General features: G+C 36.3%; 1 protein-coding gene across 1 annotated transcript in view; it reads right to left on the bottom strand.

Annotated features, from left to right (window-relative positions):
- Nucleotides 1-21,226, bottom strand: part of LOC107035744 (adenylate cyclase type 6) — a 136,025-nt gene that overhangs the window by 50,327 nt on the left and 64,472 nt on the right. Inside the window, exons 5-6 of the mRNA XM_029125920.1 lie at nt 16,346-16,556; nt 9,662-10,065 (exon numbers count right to left, since the gene is read on the bottom strand). Coding sequence (XP_028981753.1) covers nt 9,662-10,065; nt 16,346-16,556 — 615 coding nt within the window. The remainder of the gene's footprint in view (nt 1-9,661; nt 10,066-16,345; nt 16,557-21,226) is intronic.

The raw sequence follows: 21,226 nt of genomic DNA, 5'->3' as shown, positions 1-21,226 counted from the left end.
AGTCGACTTTCCCCCTGGAAAAACCGGAAATCTGACCCTTTGGCTCGCCTTTACATTCAGGCCCTCAGTTTTTGACTCTAATATTCCGACCCTCATTTTTTAACCTCCACTTTTTGACCCTTATATTCTCACACGTAGTGTCTGACCCTTATATTACACTTGAGACCGCTTGGTACAACCCGGGCTGATGCGAAATAATCATCTTCGAATTGAAACGACCCATCCCCCATTCGAGTATAAAATATACGTGAATGAGGTTTATGCATATATTTGATTGTGGTATTAAAATATACTCAATGCAAGCATATTTTTTGTCCGTGTGTCATTGACTTTTGAGGGTGTCATATGCATAGTATAATAAATTATGTGACAATGTTTCCATTGTGAAGGATTGAATATTTCATAAAATAAACTCTTTTTAGCAGTTCAATTCACCTTCAGCCCCGGATTTTCATTAAATGTTTTTCATTTTTCATACTAAACTGTATTTATTACCATCTTTATATTGTTACCATGGCGGTGTCAATTGAATTTGTGAATTTTCAAATGAATTCCGAGTCTAATTTATCCATTCAGTCAATGATATCGAATTGCTGCAATTTCCCAGTATTTTCATTCACGAGAATGAAAAGTCGTGCTCAGTACGTAATTTGTTTAACCCAGTGATTGATTGTAGGATCGACGACTGGGGTATACCGCAGGGATAATATTTCACCCGGAGATAGCAGTGGGCCACTCTTTCCTCCTCCAGCCTCATTAATTACCTAAGACCCACCGGAGAAATTCAAAAGCCTTTGATTCACGATTCATCAGAGCCCCGTGGGACACTGATATAGGGCATTCCGAAAAATGGGCTTATTTGTCTTATAAAGAGAGGACAAACCCGATTTGGTAACGCTGACGTTATTTTGTAACTTTAAAGTATTCAGAAAGATGTTAAAATTGCCGCACAGAGATTTTTTACATTCAGACGTCAATGGTTTCTACACTGATAGACTAATTCACTTATTCCAAACGAGATGCGTTAACTATTAATGAACGGTAGAGTTGAATATGACCAAATGAATATTCGTTAATAGTTAACAAATGGTTCACTTGAATGGCGAAAGTCAACTCAAACAAGGCTCCTCAAATATACATTCGTTAACTATTAACGAATAAGCATTTGGTGGGACCGAATAGACCCTAATCTCCAACCAAAATCCATTCGTTAACAATAACTAATCCGTTCAATCAGTGTAGAATACGCTTTTTTAAAGCCTAAATTACGCCTAATTAAGCCTAATTTTCATGACAGAAAAAAATCCACCAGACATTATATTGACATTAAGTGTAAATTACGTTTATCAAAGCGGAATTTACGTTTAGGTTTTTCTGTGTGTAGATTTTTAAGAGATTGACTGGAGGTGCACCCTCCCCGGAGAGAGAAGTTGCATAAAAATTATCGATGGTAATATCCCGGGACCTTCAAAATTATCGCGTATTCCTCGGAAGCTTCCACAGCACAAAACGAATGTTTGAATTTCACACAATTCTGTAGATATTGTTCGGACACTAAAAAACGTCTGAATAAAATGAAAATTTGTCCGAATTTCAGACGAACAGGCACCTAAACATCTTAATTCACGTTCGAAATTCAGACAAATTTTCACTTTATTCAGATCTTTTTTATGTTTTTTGTTTTTTAAGTGTCTGAAAAATGTCTACAAAAGGTGTGTGAAATTTGGACTTTTGTTTTAGCTGTGTCGTTGCGAACAAATGAAGCTATCAAGCTTTGGAGACTAAAAAACCAAAGTAGGTACAGAGAGAAAAAAAATGTTTTGATTTTCAGGGTTATTTCACTGATTATCAAAAATCTATCATCAATTGGTGATACTGAGCACTGACTAAAATGACCCCGATCATCAGTCGTCTTTATCTCTACAATTTGGTGATAAATTCGCCAAAATTACAGACGGGTCCCTAAGAATCAGTGAAAATTGCTGACAAAATCATTGCTTCCCTAATAATTGGGGATAAACTCCTGGAAATCAGTGACACATCCCTAACAATCGACACTTTCTCTTCTCTATGGTCCATAAAATTTCATTTTTTAAACAATATATTGTTTCCTGTTGAATAGACAAAAAATGTCTTGGACAACGCACTTGTGACTCTTCACAATCTCCGAAAGAAGTCGCGAATATTCAGTTTTCTCCGCAATTGATCTAACGAAGTAATTCCCTATTTTTTATTTGCTCTCCTGGATGCGCACATTTCTGCAACTACATACTGTACCACCTCATTCCGTTATGTCATATCTGCTAACATAATTTCCAGTCGATTACACAATGTTTACGTTACCACACAATGCCTATCTCAATCCTCCTCCCGCCTGCTGTGTTTCAATCTTCATCCCCTCGGTGTCAGATCGATGGGCGTGGATAAAATGGCCCTCAACCCTCATTACGACACTCCGGAAAAATGAATTGGTTTAATAAGTTGGGGTGTTTCGACTGAGCGATACTTCTGAGCTAGCAATTAAGATGGCTCAGATGAATTCAAGACCTATATTTCATTTTTTCATTTATGGGCTGAAACTGAGTAATTGCTTTTTCTATAAAAATTGAATTTGTTAATGGATAACATGATATTTGTAGATGAATTGATTTTCCTTTGTTCGTTAATAATTTCCGTTACTCGCTTTAAAAAAACAATCATTTTTTGAAATATTTTATCAATGAAATAAAATTTGAGACTGATTAAATTCATGGAAGAAATTCGATATTTGCTTGGATTAATTCTTGATTGAAAAATAATTTATAGCCATTTTTGTTTCTCTTGTATACCCTTTCGCGTTTTTACGATTTGTTCCCTGCCCACCCCCCAAACCCCTCTATCGCATTCGCCGAAGGACAAGGGAAAACCTCATTTGAGGGAAAAACCTGCCCAGGTACAGTCGTCTCTTGCGAGACTTCTTCTTCTAATCCTCATGGCTTTAACCTCTCACTCTTGTAGAGGCAAGTGCCAAAATTTTCTTGCGAGACTCCCGCTCGACAATGAAACCGTGAAATCAAGAGTGTCACAAATATTGCCCCCCCCCCTTCCCCATCGAATTGTGACGAGATGCACAGATCCAATGTCTTTCGAGTTTGCGACAATATTATATTGTGACGATTCCAAAACTTTCGATGTTTTTCCAGATCGTGATGATCTCTTCAGAATAATTGTCAACTAATCTCGATGACATCACTAAGGGTGGACAATTCAGGGATAGTTTTTGCTTCTGAGTGGAAGCATTGTATTTGTGAAATTGGAAGTTTCTAATTTTTCGTGGCAGGATAGCTAATTTTGGCCTCAGGACTTTGAATATGCTCTTTAGACGATGTTCGGATATTGCCTTGCAACATGTATTTTGAAAAAGAACAACTCATTTAACAATTTTTATCGAAAGAAATATTTATTAAAATTGATATTTCCGGAAAGCGAAGAATGAAATTTCAGAACATCCCAGAAATTGGCTAGGCACAAACAAGATCATAAATTATAGTGGAAATACTTGAGAGAAACGCAAAATCTCCCAACTTTCAACGAAATCACGTACAGACAAAATTTCGACGAAGACCTTTTTTATAGATCGAGTTGAAATCCTCACAGGAGAAATTGCCCGTTTTTTCTGCGCTTTTATCCGGACGCAGCCCTTTAGGTAGTTCGAGTGGTCAACCGTTCTCGTTTATCGCAGTGAGACTCCGCGTCAGTCATTTCGGACGTGACGCACTCTAGAAGTTCAATGCGAACTTCACTGCGGAACGAGACACCGAATGTGTGTATGTATGTACGTGTATGTGTGTATACAATACACACTCCAGTCTAGAGACGCGAAAAATTTATGAAATTCAAAATTCATTTATTCATGATCTATTGCGAATAAAGTAAAACAGATGCGTAACGATGTATTACACTCTTTTCGCCAGAATTCACGTTTTTTGAATTTTTCTGGTAAATTGTTGATCGGATTGACAGTCGAATAGTGTAATGTAGTCGATAATGTTTGATAATTCAACTGGTAATTTTTCATGTTGACTATATTTGTGGAAAACAAAAGATTCCTTGGTCGAGTGAACCCCTGGTTGGAACTGTCAGATGGATTTTGTCTCATAGTGCAATTCTTTTGGCCGACATTTGGATGGGGAAATTCCCTCCCGAATACTACTCGAGCTTCAAAATTAATCGAGTAAGTCCCTCAAGGTTCCCTGCACACAAACGGAGTCGTCAAGTTTTTAAAGAAAAATCACTCGTGCTTCGCACTCGTGATTTTTTAACCTGAAAAACTTGATTCCTTCGTTTGTTTGCAACGAACCTATCGGGAATTGCTCGATAATTTTGAAGCTCTCGTGGTATTACTTGTGGTAATTATTATTGAATTTTTCTCTCCGTGCAGAAAAANATTATTGAATTTTTCTCTCCATGCAGAAAAAATTACCCGAACTACTTGAATATCCTTAAACCCGGGGAATACTCAAATACTACAATTGGTTAAAAATTCGTGGATTGAATCATAAATCCGTGAACTCTATAAACTATTTCCATTCAAAAAAAATTCTCAAATTATGGATGAAATTGTTATTGAATTACAATAAATGTTCCACGTGGTACGGAACACGGGGTTGAAGCAATAAGAAATTTTCCCTCGTTATCCGCTGCTCCACAAAGTGGAGTTTATGTTATCAAATAGTTGTTAGGGTAATTTTTTCAGGGATCAGGAAAACCCGCGGACCCATTTAGGTGGCAAGACGATTTATTGAATACTGTTGGGGCGCTGAAGTGGATGGGGTGGGTGCTCGGGTCAAGTCAGGCAGAAGGAAGTTTGTTGCCTTCAGAAAAAGTTTCGGAGGTGAAGGACCTTTTATTTCTTACGCACATTATAGCGAACACAGGGGGATATAGGTTGATGTACAGAATGAAGTCATTCGGAAATGGAGATATGATTTCTGCTCATTCAAGCATATTTGGATGAGCAGAAATCCGGAAGTTCGTGAGTAACTTGAATATTCTCAAAATTCGAAAAGTTATGCGCGGGCAGAATATACACGTTTTCTACAGAAAATAGTGGAACAACTTCTTCGATACGTAAATTTTTTAACGTGGATTTTCGTCTGAATTTTCTGTGCCAAATTCCGGAAATTTTTATCGTGTCCAAATTCCACTGAAATTTCAGGAAATCTTGTCATTCAAAAATCAAATATTTCATTGATATTCTGTTCAAGTGATCTGAAAATCAACAAAATACTCGATTTTCCAGTTCAATTATTCTGTAAAAATTCAGAAAAATCAGAAAAATTCAGGAAAAATTGAAAATTCATGTCATTCTGTTTCTGAATATTTATATTCCACTGAAAATTCAATCAAGTTGTGAAATTTCCATCTCACTCCCGCTGAAAACGCATCAATTTGCGTGAATTCTACTTTAAACTTGAAATTTCATAACCATTTTTTCCCCAAATCCGATTTTCGAGAACATTCCACGGTATTCTTTATGATTACAAGTTAAACCTAAATAATGTTAACTGTCTGAACGCCCTTTCGACATTTGTTCTTCGTATTTTCGATCTCCGATCATTTTGATTTTTGGCTGAATTTAAATTTTCTTTCTCTCTCAGCTTAGCTTCATTTTTAACAGTCGGAATGGCTGTGAAACATTCATTTATATTTTATTTTACTGTAACGTGTCAAGTATCCATGCTATGTAATTCTCAGTCCCCCTTGCATCTTGAATTTTGTAATTCGTATGTATGCAATAAATACATACTACTAGTGCTCCAGTTTCAATTAAATTTTTAAATCAAGCCAGTTGAAGTTTCTCATTAAAATTGCTTGAGAAAAAAGTTGGGGAAAAAATCCAAGAGCGCCAGATTGTTGGGAACTTCGGATGTTCATATTCGGTTTGGAAAGAAACAATTGATTCCTCGAAGTTCCTGATAGTTTTCTTCTCGGGAAGTCAGTAACTTCAGAAAATTCGAAACTGAATAACAACTCAGGTCTCACATCATAACGGAAATATCGTATACTTCGCAGGATAAATGTAAATTCATTTTACGTCTACCCTTGGAATACGTAATTAAAAACTCACAATTTGATGGAAAAATCAATGTAAATTTCTGTTTCATTACTGCATAAAAATTAACAGAAATCAGAAAAATTCAGGAAAATATAATCTTGAATTTTCCATTAATTGACAATTTACTAAAATTCGGTACTGCACTGAGAAAATAATATAATTCTGCCCATAAAATTTGTTTCAGTCAATCAAATACCCGTCCTTTCCATACAAAATTTCACTACATGTTCTTGTCTGAAACAAATTTGATTAGCAGAATTATATTTGTTCTCAGTGTGAATATTCATATTTTCATTGAAGATTCAAGTATGTTGGTGAATTCTTGTCATCTTGCTGCTTAAAAATTCGGAATCCCTTTTAATTTTATCATGTCCTCCCCCCTTAATTTTCTTATTCTTAACTTAAAATTGTTCATTTCATATTAAAAAATTACTCATATTGACTCAGAATATATTCCCAATCCTCTAGAGTCTTCGACAAATCATCTCCGTTAATGATTTCTGCCAAAATTTTCTGTTTTTGCAGTACAAAAAGAGAGAAACCGAATTTTTCCTATAAAAAATTCCATAAAATTCTCATGTTATACCGAAAATAAAAACATCAGAATGAGAAAAAAGTTTCAGAAAAATTCATGGGCTAGCACCAGAAACATCCCGCAATTTTCATAATAAATCTTCTGGTGCTCCACAATAATTTTTCCATATTTTTCTTTACTTGAGGTTCTGTTTAATAAAAATAAACATTTTCATTATTTTAAGAAATTTCTTTATTTGAATTAAATAAATTTCTTCTTTGAACTTGATAAAAATTTGCTTGGTTCCAATGATTTCTAAATTATACAAAATAGCGATGTACACTCACAAAAATGGGTCATTTGAATTAAATAAATTGTATTTGCATCAAATAAATCCTCTATTAGAATTAAATAAACGATTTATTTAATTCAAATGAAGTTTATTCAATTCAAATAAACCATTTTTCTGCGTATAAGAATAATCAAAAAAATAATCAGAAAATTGGTTGTTCATTTTATCCTATGCTTTTCCCTCCCTCCTTCCGTTGGACAATTTCAAATTTCTTCCAAAAACACGAAAATTTGATTTTCTTAAAATAAAAAAACTGCATTTGAAATGAATAATTTATCTATTTGATTTCAATAAATGATTTATTTAATTGTTTTCTTGAATTGAAAAAAAATTCTATCCAAATTAATAAGGTATTTATTTCATATAATTAGATTCTTCCCGTTGAAACAACAAAACAACTCTATTCATTTTTAACAACGACATTCTTGACATGAATGAAAAAATGTCAAATAAAGATTTTATTTGATTCTAACAAACTATGTTTCTGGGTGTGGTCCTTAGCCTTATGAATACTCCCAGAATTTTTCTCCGTGCACCTGCATGACAATCATCATTTCCCAGAATTCATTCATACCATGAAATTCCACAATCAACCGGTTTTCATTCCCGACCCAATAAAATCTCTCACGAATAAAGTCTTTGTCCCCGCGAAATTCTCAATTCCCGAGCAAATGGGATTTTTTCGCAAACGACACTCAATTGAAAGCCTAAAGCAATCTCCTCGTGATAATCTTGCGCGATAGTGGTGTGAATAGCAGCGAAGCCAACATCGTGTAATCCTTTAATCGCTAATGGTGAAACCATGAGTTAAATGGTTGTCGCACTATCTGGCCCATACGCTCGAGCTCCCATTCACAGTCCCCCGGATTAATTAACAGATCGCAGAAATTTTTTTCTGACCATTGAATCGTGAAATTCAATTGCGCACTGTATAATCAACAGAATTCCCTTGCTCCTTTCGGCGATTGCAATAAAATTGCAGAGCTATTTTTTTTCATCCAGTTAGAATACATATTCATTATATTTATCGATCTGAAGCACCAGTCTGGAAAAATACACTAAATTACTGACAATTCTCGGCAAGGTGACTCGACACGCAGGCAATTACGAGTGAGGACGCAAAACGCGATGGACTTTGCGTGCATAATTCACGGACGATTATTTCAACTTTATCGTTGAGTTGTAACCTTGCGATGGCAACATCGGCTTTAATGTGAAGTACAAGCGAGTGTTGAACGTTGAAGCATTTCCAACTTTGGGAATTGATACGGTGGGGGATGGATAATGCACAGATATTTCGTTAATGAGGTCGCTGATTATTGCATTGATTACAGCCTTTGTAGGTTGATGAGGAATTCATTATTTTATTGATGAAAATTGAATGGAATTTAGTTTCGGGGATTAGTTTGTGTACTGACAGTATAAATGGATGAAATTTCATCATTAATTCGTGATTTTTTAGTCAATCAAACGCAATCAAATTCTTATTGAAATTTTTATAGATTTGCGTGGAGAAAAATAAGGGGATAAGGGCATTTTTTAATAAATGAGTATTGTTATTGGTGCTAATAAATTAGAAATTTTTTTCCGAATGTTTTTCTTTATTCTTATTTCACTTCTTCTATTTTTTTACGTCATAGTGCTAAGATCGATTAAAATGTCATCAAAATTTTGCGGATTATTTCGTTCTGTTGAATAATTCTGCATTCGGACCTTCTCAAGACTCGAATTCGTTTTCAGTCCGGGTTTAATCAGGGTTCAGTCGAGGTTTAGTCGGTGTATAGCCGGGATTTAATCAGGGTTTATTCAGGATTTAACCAGAAGTTAGTCGGGACTATGAATCAATATGAATAAGCGGGGATCAGAATGTAGAGGATTAGATGAATACTCGACAGTGAGTTGAAGAACTCATTTTTTCATCCATAGAGAATTTTTTTCCAATCCTTATTCGTTTTGAAAAATTTTTCTCAAAGACATCTGATTATGCCCTATGGCCGCTCATTTGACATTTCCGACTTGGCTTTTTTTCATTTCTTTGTATTTTTCAACAATTTTGAGAAAATACATTAAGAAAGAAAAAACACATACATACATACAGACACCATCTAAATATTGCATATTCGGACTTTTTAGACTACGTTTAGTTACCTTGATATAAAAAATAGAAACTTGAATTGGAGCGATTACAATGCTTCCACTCAGAAGCAAATTGCTAATTTATAAAACTATTCCGACTATGCTGTGACGAAAGTAATTTCCCACTTGCTTTCAGCATTAAACTTGAAAGACAGTACACCATTCCTACAATTATGCAGCGTAAAAATCTTGTGAGGCTTAACAAAATTGAATGTTCAATTTCTCCCACAAATTCCAAAACTACCAAAATGCACGGAGAGAAATATTCAATAAAAATTGCGTATCTTTTCCGTAATTCCAGAACGAAATGTAGTTGCAGGAAATTTTACAGAATTGTCACGGAATTTTTCCGGAGCTTTCCGTAATTTTCATTTGAATCTCCTGTAAAGAATTACGATACCGTCACTTAAATGTTCTGAGTCGATTCCGTAATCGGAGAGTGAATTGTGAGTTTCGTAATTTTTACTGAATATTTCTCTCCGTGTGAATAAACTTTTCCAACTGCCTACTTATGATTCACTTGGCATTTGAAACGTGACACGTAACAATAAATTTCACTTACATGTGCCAAAATCGCTGGATAATCCTGTGAGTACAGTAGAAGAGCCCCAATGAGATGGGCCGTTGAAAATGCAACACCAGCGATACAGGCATATCTCAGTCGTATGGGTAGCAGAGCATATGCCATATAAATGAAGAAGCATACAGCCCATGCAGCAGCCAGGGGACCACCAGTACGCAGATGATCCAATCTCACAGTCGGCACTGTACTTGTAAATGCATCCGAGTCCCTAGGAGTTTCGCTGTCGTCAAGCGTATCTATCTCTTCCTCTTCGAAAGCTGGGAGATATGCCAGATGAATATTCAGGGCTATCTGCAGTCCGAGTAAGGTCACTAAAACTGCACCACTCACACCCGCCAGCCAAACTTCATTCATCCCCGGCCTTGATATCGCCGCCACTAAAACTGAATGAAACAGAAACAAATGGTTCAGCCAAGTTCTTTGTTAATCGGAGTAAAGTTTTGCCTGGTATTGATTTTAACTCGTCAAATGTTAAAATAGTTATAGTGCACGGATTTATTAACGGAGGGACTCATTCTATTCGCATTAGCCACCACTGTTATTAAGGTATTTATCGCGGGGTGGGCGTATAGGTGGGACGGAGGGGAATCTATTGTTCTCTCGCAGAAAACCAATCGCTGAACAAAAAAACCATATTTCAATTACAAATTTTCAATCTATTTCGACCATTTTTATGTTGGAAAATTTTTTTAAAATAACTTTTCTATTTTTTTCCACATATTTCAAGCCTTCTTTTTTTTTCTAGCTTGTCTTTTGGATAATTGGAAAATAATTAATGTAGATAGAAAAAGTGACAACGTCTTGCCGTTCGAGGTACATGTTGGCAGCACTGATTCACTCAGTTGTTATGTTCCTTCCCATAGCGAAATGTATCATCACAACTCCATTCGTATTTGCCGCGCTTAACTCTCCACGATTTCTAACCTCAACGTTGTCGCTATTCCAAGTTGCATTCGCAGAAACCCTGTTTTTCATGAGTTTTTAAATTATCCCTTCTAAACAATTCTATTAGGCCACTTGGAATTTTTTTTTTTACGGTCCTCCATGAAAGCTCCACACAAGTGCGAAAGTTCAGGAAAATGGCGACTTTTTTTCTATTTTTACTATTTTTCTTCCGAATTCCCATAAGATCCCGTATTAAAATGCAGTTTTTAGAAAAAATTCCTGTGTTTCACACATTTTCCTAGGCTTTCTGGGATTTTGCATGGGGATTTTGAAAAAATCAAAGAATTCATAAAAAAAAATCATCAATTTCTCGACTTTTTTTCGACCGACCCTGACTACGCCATAAATACCTTAAGGGAATATTATTTGTGAGATTGACATTTTTTCCCCATTTCCTATTTTTGCTTTCCCGGGGGGAATACAGAAAACGTAGAGTTTTTTTTTCTTATTCTTCACTCAACTTGATTGGAATTCGAATGGAGCCATTTTATACAACTCTTGTGACGAGGTTAATTAAAGAGGGGATCCGAAAATGAGCGAAAGGTGCGGAATGAGTTTCCGCGGGATTAAGAAGATTTTGCTGAAACCCTTTAATGTGGAATTGTCATGGGGAACGAGTTTAATTAAATTGAAAGGTTTTTGGAGGATGCTCCATGTACTTATTATACCATGAATTTAGAGTTGATGAAGCATTTGCAGTCAACTGATGAATTTTGAAATGGAAATCGAATGTTAAATTTTTTATTCATCAGGAAATTGAAAGAAAAAGAAAAGTTGACTGCAAAAACTAGGCGTTTGAATAACTTAATTTATGAAGATTTGACGAATTGGAGTACTCAACATAATAGACTGGAACCTGAGTTTAATAGAGATAGAAATTTTTATATAAAAAGCTCATGACGGTATTGTGTGAGTTAGTAAGCAATGATGTTCTCGCCATTTTTCAACTTCATTAACCCTCGATCACTCGCTCAATGAGCGCGACGCCGCCCGTTTTCGTTTTTTTATACTTTAGCGCGTTTATCGACGCTTAAAAAACCTGAAAAAATTCGAGTTCCTAGTTCAATCCTTTTATTAACCGTTGGCGTTGTCCATTTTTTTCTCGATAAATTTATTTAGCTAAAAAAAGAAAAGAAACGTTGAACGGACAGAAACGCGGCGCCGCGCCGCCCGATGCAAGTGAATCCCTGGCGACACCGCGGGCGACAGTGTTGCTATATTCACTGCTATACTTGACATGCGCGCATAGCGGTAAGCGCCAAGGTGGCAACAGCGCGCTCGGTTTAACCCAGCGGCGCCGCGCTAACCGTGCGACGGATGAATGTTGGCGGTCGAGCGCGAGTGATCGAGAGTTAAGAGGCAACAGAAGGCCGCCGTTGCCTGGAAATTTGCAAACAAATTTCCTGCTCAAAGTCACTCATATTTTTCGAAGTCAAAGCACTTTGCCCTTCATAGTCGCCTATTGGAGATTAATGTTCTTCTATTGATAAAAATATCAAAAACATTCGGCAGAATTTTTTTGCAAAACCTTTGAAAATTAGCTCCATTCTGTTACCCCTTAACGAATGAACATTTGGTGGGACCGAATAGACCCTAGCCTCCGACGAAATTCATTCGTTAACAATAACTAATCCTTTCTATCAGTGGATACAGACACTATAAAAAATCGCACAAATCAGACACACAAAAAATTGGCAACTTAAATTTAGGCGATTACAAAGCTTCCATTCGGAAGCAAAATGAAAAGGTTAGTCTTAAATTCATCTTCTTCATTATATTTGTCCATTAATTCTTAAGAAATATTTATTGAAAGTTTCCACTAAAAAACTGTCGATTTACGGAAAAAAACACTGATGAAAATCGATTTGCATTCACTCTAAATGTTCCGAGGTATTCTCCGATGAAAGGAGAACCCCAGAAAATTTGAAAGCTGAGTGCATGCGAGTCTGAATGGATCTCCCTATCAGTAGCCTTTTTGGCCAGTCATGTGTAAATATATTCACTAAAAAGACTGATGCACCTTGAAAATAAAGAAGGAAATGCAGGCTTCTGAGAGTATCAATCTTAATCAAGGTTTTTTCTCCATTGAATTGTTATCGACGCATCGACCACTAGGTTCTTAGCACTCCCTCTCGACTTTTCCCGGTCATTAGGAGCTCTCAACGATCGCCTCCTCGACTGTACGGTTACGGTCTTATTTCAGTCTTCGGTAATTGAAGTACATTTGAAACTGCGACTCTAAGCGTGAAGTATTATTCAACCTGATGAGAAATAGTGCACTAGCGTAGGCAGACAATATCAAGTGGATTCGTACCAGGATTTATCCTATCAAAGTGACAAGTTACAGGAATCCGCTTTGTTTTCTACCAAGGAATACACTGTTAAAATTTTTGTCTGAAATTTCCGGTATACTTTGTGGAAATTTTTATCGACTTTAATTACCACTGAAATTTCAAGGAATTTCGTCATTAAAAATTCAGAATTTCGTGGAAAAATTACAGTGAACTGTAAATTTTAGTTCCATTTGTCCCTGCAAATGAATAGAAAACCAGAAAATTGCGGTAAATATATTCTTGAATTTTCAAGACAGTGGCACTGAATGCGATTTAGGGGGAAAAAATCATGAAATTTCAGATTTCACTACAAATTCAATGTCAATTCGCACTGAATATTCATATTAGATTGGAAATTCAAATAAGTTGAGAAATTTTCGTCTTTATGCTGCTTAACATTCTGGAATTTTACTGAATTTTCAGTAAAACCTGAAATTTCATTATTTTTTCCCCTAAATCGCATTCAGTATCACTTTCCTGAAAATTAATAGTCAACTGCCCATGAAATTTGATTTTTTTTCTAACAGTGTATACCGCAAATTTCTTGATGGAAAATACCCAAACACCTCATTCCACTCCCGTAAAGAAAATATCCTCGAATCGGGTATATAATATTCCGGAATCTGGAATATTACATTACGGAATCAGGAATAATATTATTCCAGAATCCAGAATATAACGCACCGGATTCAGAAATACATATATTCCTGATTCCAAAATATTATATACCACATTCGAAGATATTTTTTTTCCGCGCTGATGTACGAAGAGAAATTTTTCATAAAAGTTATCCTATCGTTCTATAAAAGTGTATCATGAGTCATCGTTTCCTCATTTCTATCCCGAAATTTAGTAAAAATTAATATATGATGATCAAATTTTATTCTACGTTAGAGAAATTTTATCCTGATAAAAATAAAAATTACCGTCCCGGTAGAGTAAAAATTGCTGTACAGTTCTACAATTTTCGTTATCTACATAAAAATTATTGCACTAGAAGATTAAAATTTATGATGTGTCAGGATAAAATTTCTCTAATATAGAATAAAATTTCATCATCATATATTAATTTTTACTGAATTTCAGGAAACGAAATGAGGAAACGATGACTCATGATACACTTTTATAGAACGGTAGGATAATGTTTATCAAAAATTTCTCTCCGTGTGCCATTTGCAATGAAAAGGAAAAACCATTAATTCTGTTCAATGAAGCCTTTTCGTCCTCTAAAAACATTTTCTTTTGATTAACATCCCGATTTATACCGGGTAGTTATTGTAATGGCCCCGAAAATCGAAACCGGAAATTTCAGGATATCTTCACGTGTCCTGACCTCGAGAAACTTTCTACGATGTTTTTAGAAGGACGGTCATGTGTGTGCGTGTGTGCACGCGCATATATGAGGAAAAGTTCACCCAACGATTTCTGTGGAACGAACGGTTCGATTCAATTTTTTTTTCAGCCAATTGATAAGTTCCCATGTAACTTAGAGCTGATTAGATTCTGAATGACGTTGTCTCAGCGGTTTTCCAGATTTCTCCATTTATTCTATTCCATAAAGCCCTCTTGTCCTGTAAAACCATTCGCTTTTTATTTCACCATGGTTCCAGGATGTTATAAATTTTGTAATACAGAATTTTATAGCGGTCTTCAAGGTTGGATTTTTTCTAGCAATAAAAATGCAATCGGTTAGCATTACATCGAGTATTACAGTATACATACCAAAAACATGGAAAAATAACAATATCAATGACAGAAAACCACATAAATAAAAAGTCAAACTACCGGAAAAGAAATAACACCAGATCGGGTTTTTATTTTTCCCTCTGTGGAATTTTCCCCTTTAGATACAACGATTTTTATATTTTTTTCATCAGGAATCTTGATTCTGGGACTTTCAATCACGTTACATTAACATTCATCATACTTTTATACCCTTTTACAATCGAATACTCGCCAGAATACCCACATAAGACGCTATCATCAAACAGACTGAAGTTTTAGCGGTGAATCAAGTAGATTTCTACCAAGATTTGTCCCGTCAAAGCGGCGACTTTCTGAACTCTCCCTGTTTTCCACCAAGAAGTATACCACGAATTTCTTGGTGGAAAGTACTAGAAACTCTCTATCTAGTTATACAATTTGCAATAAAAAGTAAAAGCTATCTATTTTATTCAATGAAGCCCCTCCGCCCTATGAAAACATTTTCCGTTTATTTCACCTTTATTTTAAGACGTCATAAGCTCGGCGACGTCCAATTTTATAACTATCTTCGGCTTTGGAATAGCAATACAGTACTAAAATGTAGCGGACCGACCGTAATGGTTGGGTGAGTTAGGTGTTGCTCCGGAGGACATCCGAGTGCAGCTGCGTTTAGCGCGGTTAGTACTTAGATGGGTGACCGCTTAGGAACACCCTCGTCCAAAAATTTCGGAAGGTAGGCACGGTGCAGTAGCCTAATATGATTCTAGGACAGTTTTTCCCCGGACAAAATCTCCCGGATAAAATTTCTCGGACAAAATCTCTCCGAAAAAGAATTTGAGACTTTCAAAGCTCCCTTCGAGGAAAAATTTCAAGTTGAGATCCGAAAGTTTTAACTTGAGGCATTCAAAAGTATCCACTTGAGTCTATGAAACTCTCAAATTGGAACCTTTAAAGTCTCTACTTGAATCTGTCAAAAGCCTCCAAACTGAGACTTTCAATAGTACAGTACGATACAAGTGAAAAAAAAGTAAAAAGTAAAAATGAAATAAAGTTGTTCATATGTATCACACGACATTTTGTGATACTGATGTTAAAAATGCGGTTCTTTGCGCACGAAGCGTGCAAAAAAGTGTCCTTTTTTCACTTGTATCATAAATCTTATTATGCCACTCATGCCTGAAACCGGCTGGATTACACAGTCGACGCTTCGCGTCTCGTGTCTAATTCAGACGGTTTCAGGCTTCGTGACATAAAATTTTGTTCAGTACTTGTTGGGAAATTTCGTCCTTAACGTGTGTGGTTACATCACTCGCCTTCGGCTCATGCTGTAAACCCCACACACGTTAAAGACGAAATTGCCCCACACGTGCTGAAATATACTATTTCAAGACCTCTGAAATCGTAAAATAATGTATTTTTATTTTGGGATATCCAAAAGCAATTCATGCTCCTTCGCGAATTCCTGGCTTTTAATGCACTCTAAAATTGGAACGATTCTGTTTAACGCCTGAAAGAGCCCAAGACGTTCAAAAACCCGATGCATTAGTCTGAATACACTCTTTATCAACTGCCGGTTGAAGGCTGAATGCTCTGCCCACTAGGTTTTTCTCAATAGTATAAATACACATTCGCGAGTGACTGATGGACCCATCAGGATTACCAATCACTCTGGCAGCCTTACCTGCATAGGTGGCGATGCAGGCGAGCAACGTGAGGGACAAGAACAGATTTTCAGACCTACGTAGGAGCCCGATGAAAGACAGATCACTATTGGCCACAAGTCTGAGCACCAGCAGTCCAAGGGCAATTGTCAGGCCAGTCAAGAGTCCCAGTACGTGTGTCATGTTGCTCTGGTTCATCCTCAGGAAATACCGTTGATACAGCATCTCCACCTAGTTGAATAATCATAATTGACTCAATGACTGGGTATCAAATGGAGGGAAATTTAGAATCTACTCATTCTCCACGGAAGAATCAATTACTATCCTCAGTGTATTGGTAAGATAATGGGTTTGCGTGACTTCGCCTTGGCCTCTGTCCTTGTTCATGGCCCGGGCGTTGGTTTATGGAATGGAAATGCGGCCAACGGGGCGACACAGCCAAATCGAATGAATAAAGAGCAGTTTTCGCAACGTTTTCAATTAATTTTCTCCTCTGTTTTGTTATACTTTGGGTTTATGCATTTTGATGGATGAGATGGTGGTGGAGAAATTCAGCTTGAAATTTCTTTGCATTATATCACGCATGAAAAGAGGATTTCTCATGACACAGGAAAAAAAAACTTTTTCAAAATAATTTTTTTTCTTTTTTTATCGAAAAATATATATTTAAAAAATACAACCCGAGGCACTTACGTTTCAATGATAAGTACTCCTGGAGAGTTAAATTTTGAATCTCGAAACAGGTTTGTTGATTAATTGAAAAAATATATTGAATATTTTCCGTGGTAGAACGCTAACTACAATAATTGTTAAAAATATAAAATTTAAATTTAAAAAAACACTAGACGACAGGACTTGTCCACTTAACATTTATCACTTTTATACATACTGTAGAAAATAATTACTTCTGATTACGGATAAATAATCAATTTTTTATGGTCAATTAATCAACATTATTATTCGATGAAAAAATGTAAAATTTTATTAACTTGGTCAGAAACATCGATGTTTTGAAAAAAGAATCGAAAATCGATTAATCGACCGTTGACAACATCAAATGAAAAACATCGATGTTTGTGCATGAAAAAGCGATGTTTTTGATTAATCGACAAACATCGCCCACCCCTACTAACAAAATTAATTAATTTTCGTCATAAATAGGTCGATAATTTTTAATACTTAAATATTAACTACACTGAGGGAGTTGTAACGGGGCCTGGAAAGCGTTTAAATGATAAAACCACCACGAAATACTCGCTAACCTAGCATAAAATTGTTGAGGTACTTGAAAAATAATTTATTGAGAGAAAAAATGTAGGGAAATTGCGAGCAGTGCGATGTCAAGTGACTTGTTACTTTTTCCCGTTACGAGGTCATAAGTTTCCTGTTACGTCGCTCCTGGTGATAATTGGTGACAATTAATTTTAATTGATTGCCGATGCACGAGACAAAAAAATTAACCTTGCACTATTTTCAATTCTCTGCATTGTATTTTTAGTCTGCTCCAGTGCAGTGGAGATAATTTTAGTTGAACACGTCCGGAGAGTGAAATACAAAATTTGACTGGTAAAACGTACACCGGGGAAACTAAAGTGGCTCAGATTTTGTGGAGCACACTGTCAAGGGAATTAAGAGTTTCTGGGTGGAAATCAGAGGGAAGCGACTCTGATGGTACTTGGGGAATTTTCCTAAGATCATCTGTGGTAGCTTCTTGAAAGTTTAATGAGGAAAAGCTTTCATTTTTATCAAAAATTAAACCATGAGGAAACTGAGTTTATAGGATGATTATGGGAGATTCTTCAGGTCCTTTGACGCTTGGAGAACATCCCTGGATGCTACCGTAAAATCTAGATGTTATTTTTGTGAAATAACTCGAGCGTTCTATCAGAAAAAATGATTTTCTATCGTCATATTTTGCAGTTAGATCAAGTGAAAGAAATGTCACACAATTTCATTAAAAAATGTCACAAAATAGGTCTTTTTCACTCAAAATTCAGTAGCGAAGTGGGAAAAACGGTACAACTTAATTTTGACTATTGACCAGTTTTCAATGAATACCTCGGAATCTAAGGGAAATAGTAAAATTTTTATTATAACCTTTTTTGTAGAGCCGATTGAGAACTACAACAAATATAGTTACGAAAATTTCGCTATCTCCCTTAGGTTTGGAAATATTCCTCAAAAACTCAACTGGGGGATAAATCGACTTAAACCGCTTTACCTCTTCGCTACTGAGTTTATCTTGCAAAATATTACTTTTTTCATATTCGCGATCGCAGCGTGGATGTGGGAGCCATCAAGTGGTCTTTAAACTAACTACTCGTGGGGCCAACCAATGAAATCACGGAGAACCCAGTGATCTCATTGACTGGCGCCTATCATTGGTTCACTCCCAGTCGTTTTATAGGTTGGCCCCCAAGAGTAGTTAGTTTAGAGCCCACTTGGTGGCTCTCAAATCTACGTTGCGATCGCGAATACTGTTTTAAAATTAATCATGAAATCTGTTTCAACTCTTGGAGACCTTGTTATTGGGGCATTGTGTGATGAAATTTGTGCTGAAATTCTACTTTCGCAAATTTAAAAAAATTTCAAAAAATGATTTTCATGGTTAAAAATTTCTTGTTTGTAAATTAAGTATGAAAAAAAGTCGTTGTCTCGAAAAATTCGAACTTTCAGACTTTCCATTCTTTCTCGACAGTTTTAAAATAATTCCAAATGATTTAAAATGGAGAACTCAATAGTTGCATTCAAAGTTCTATGAACAATTGAGTCGTCTCACAAATGTCTAGTAATCTAGGGTCAAATGGGACTTAAATGAAGTCTTTGCTACATCACTTCGAAATTTTAAGAAGAAAAAAGCTTGATGGAATCTCAAACTTGAAAAGAAAATTCGCTAGAATGAATTGTTTTAAGAGCAATAATCAACCGATAGATATTACTTCGAAAACTTGCTAGACATGTAAATTGCACCGGATTATTAAAGACTGCGTAAAAGTTGAATAATGAAACTTACTTTCAAACATCCTTGACAAAGAAAAGGAGGAATGTCAGTCGATCCTAATAATTTATTAAACTTGTTTGCCCAATTGATTTTTTTCCAATTGATTCAGCCTATAGATTTTCCAGTCTCGTTGATGCCAGCCTGGAAGGATGCTATACCCAGAAATATGGTTTATTTGAATCAAGGATAAGTCACCAAAGACGTGTTATGATTCTATGTCTTAATGGAGTTACTGTCATGCCGTAGCGTCGCCGTCACGACTAGCTAGTGACTGAATAGTCTTCGAATGTTTTGCATTGAGACCGAAAACAATGGCTCATTTTAAGATTTTTAACTCCTCACGTACGGGGTCGATGCCATGCATCGACCCATGAAGATATGAATGACTCTCGTTGAAATTGATTATTTCCAAAACTATGAAATTTAACTCAGCCAAACAAATAACAACGAGAGAATTTTTACTGAACATTTCTCTCTGTGCATGGAACTGTAACTCTTAACCCGGGAACTTGCGACTCTGGTCACTTCCGCGGGGATTTGCCGCCGTGTTATTTAGGTTCCAGCGTTGCCGAATTCACTCTACACTGCCCGGGCGCGTTTAACGAGTTTCCAGCAACGTCGCGCAACGGGCAATTTCATTTAACATGGGAAAAAATTGTTCAACTGTTAGAAATGATTTTTTTTCTTCCAGAATTTGGGATGTAATATTAAAAAAATAATACTAAAATTTTCCAGATACTTTAATTGACGAATTCAAATTTTTTCGGATGTTTCCGGTCAACCAGCTGGTGACAAGACGAAAAAAATGACACGTTGGGGCAATTCCCTCGCATGGTGACCAATCTAGGGTTAATGGAGTTACTGTCTTGCGGTAGCGTCGCCGTCACGACTAGCTAGTGACTGAATAGTCTTCGAATGTTTTGCATTGAGACCGAAAACAATGGCTCATTTTAAGATTTTTAACCCTTCACGTACGGGGTCGATGCCATGCATCGACCCATGAAGATATGAATGACTCTCGTTGAAATTGATTATTTCCAAAACTATGAAATTTAACTCAGCCAAACAAATAACAACGAGAGAATTTTTACTGAACATTTCTCTCTGTGCACTCAACGACTCAACTGAAGTCCATTCATACTGCTTTAATACGTCTTAATGCACTAGTGTTTACTGCACATTGGCAAGTTCTGGGTGTAAATGGATCAAAGCTGTTGACCAAACGACAACTGTAATGTATGTACATTGACATATATCTCCAGCACGAAAATGTCGGTGGGCGGTCTTGGGCAAACGTAGACGCGGTTCACCCAACTCGATGTACTTATCCCAGGGCACATCGTCTACGTAAGTGGTACGTCAGGCAAGCAAAGTTTCGAGGACTCGACATCATGCTCGGTTTCAGCTCATGCGACCAAAACTCCGCTGCCGGAGAATCATGAGGTACAATCTAGCAGGATATGACGAGGTCGACAGCTGCATAATCTAAAACACTGTCATGTCATGACTCATGAACATATGCTCTTCAATTTAAATTTAATCGAAAATTACAGCTCGTCTCGGTGATTGTGGCATCTATTGCAAAAATTACGGGAGAACGTTATGGCGGGAGGATAATGAGGAGCACTGGACAGCATGGGAAGTAGTTATGTTGTACAGCCATAAAATTGTTATTACATCTATGTAGACATGCCACTAATTGCGTCACGATTCGAGAGATGTTCGGTTTACTCGACATTACAGTAATGATAACGTGCTGGCAATTAAAATTTGGCGGATACTCATTCGATAGATAATTAGTGATAAGCCATACGGGATAAAATATAGCGGGGAAATGTTGAAATTTTATATGCCAATTTTTCAATAGTTTGGAATGTGGGCGTTTGGTAATGAAGATTAA

The sequence above is a fragment of the Diachasma alloeum genome, unplaced genomic scaffold (genome assembly GCF_001412515.2).
Source record: "Diachasma alloeum isolate Michigan unplaced genomic scaffold, Dall2.0 Dall_scaffold_00200, whole genome shotgun sequence".
Lineage (NCBI taxonomy): Eukaryota > Metazoa > Arthropoda > Insecta > Hymenoptera > Braconidae > Diachasma > Diachasma alloeum.
This window is presented reverse-complemented; position numbering and strand designations above follow the sequence as displayed.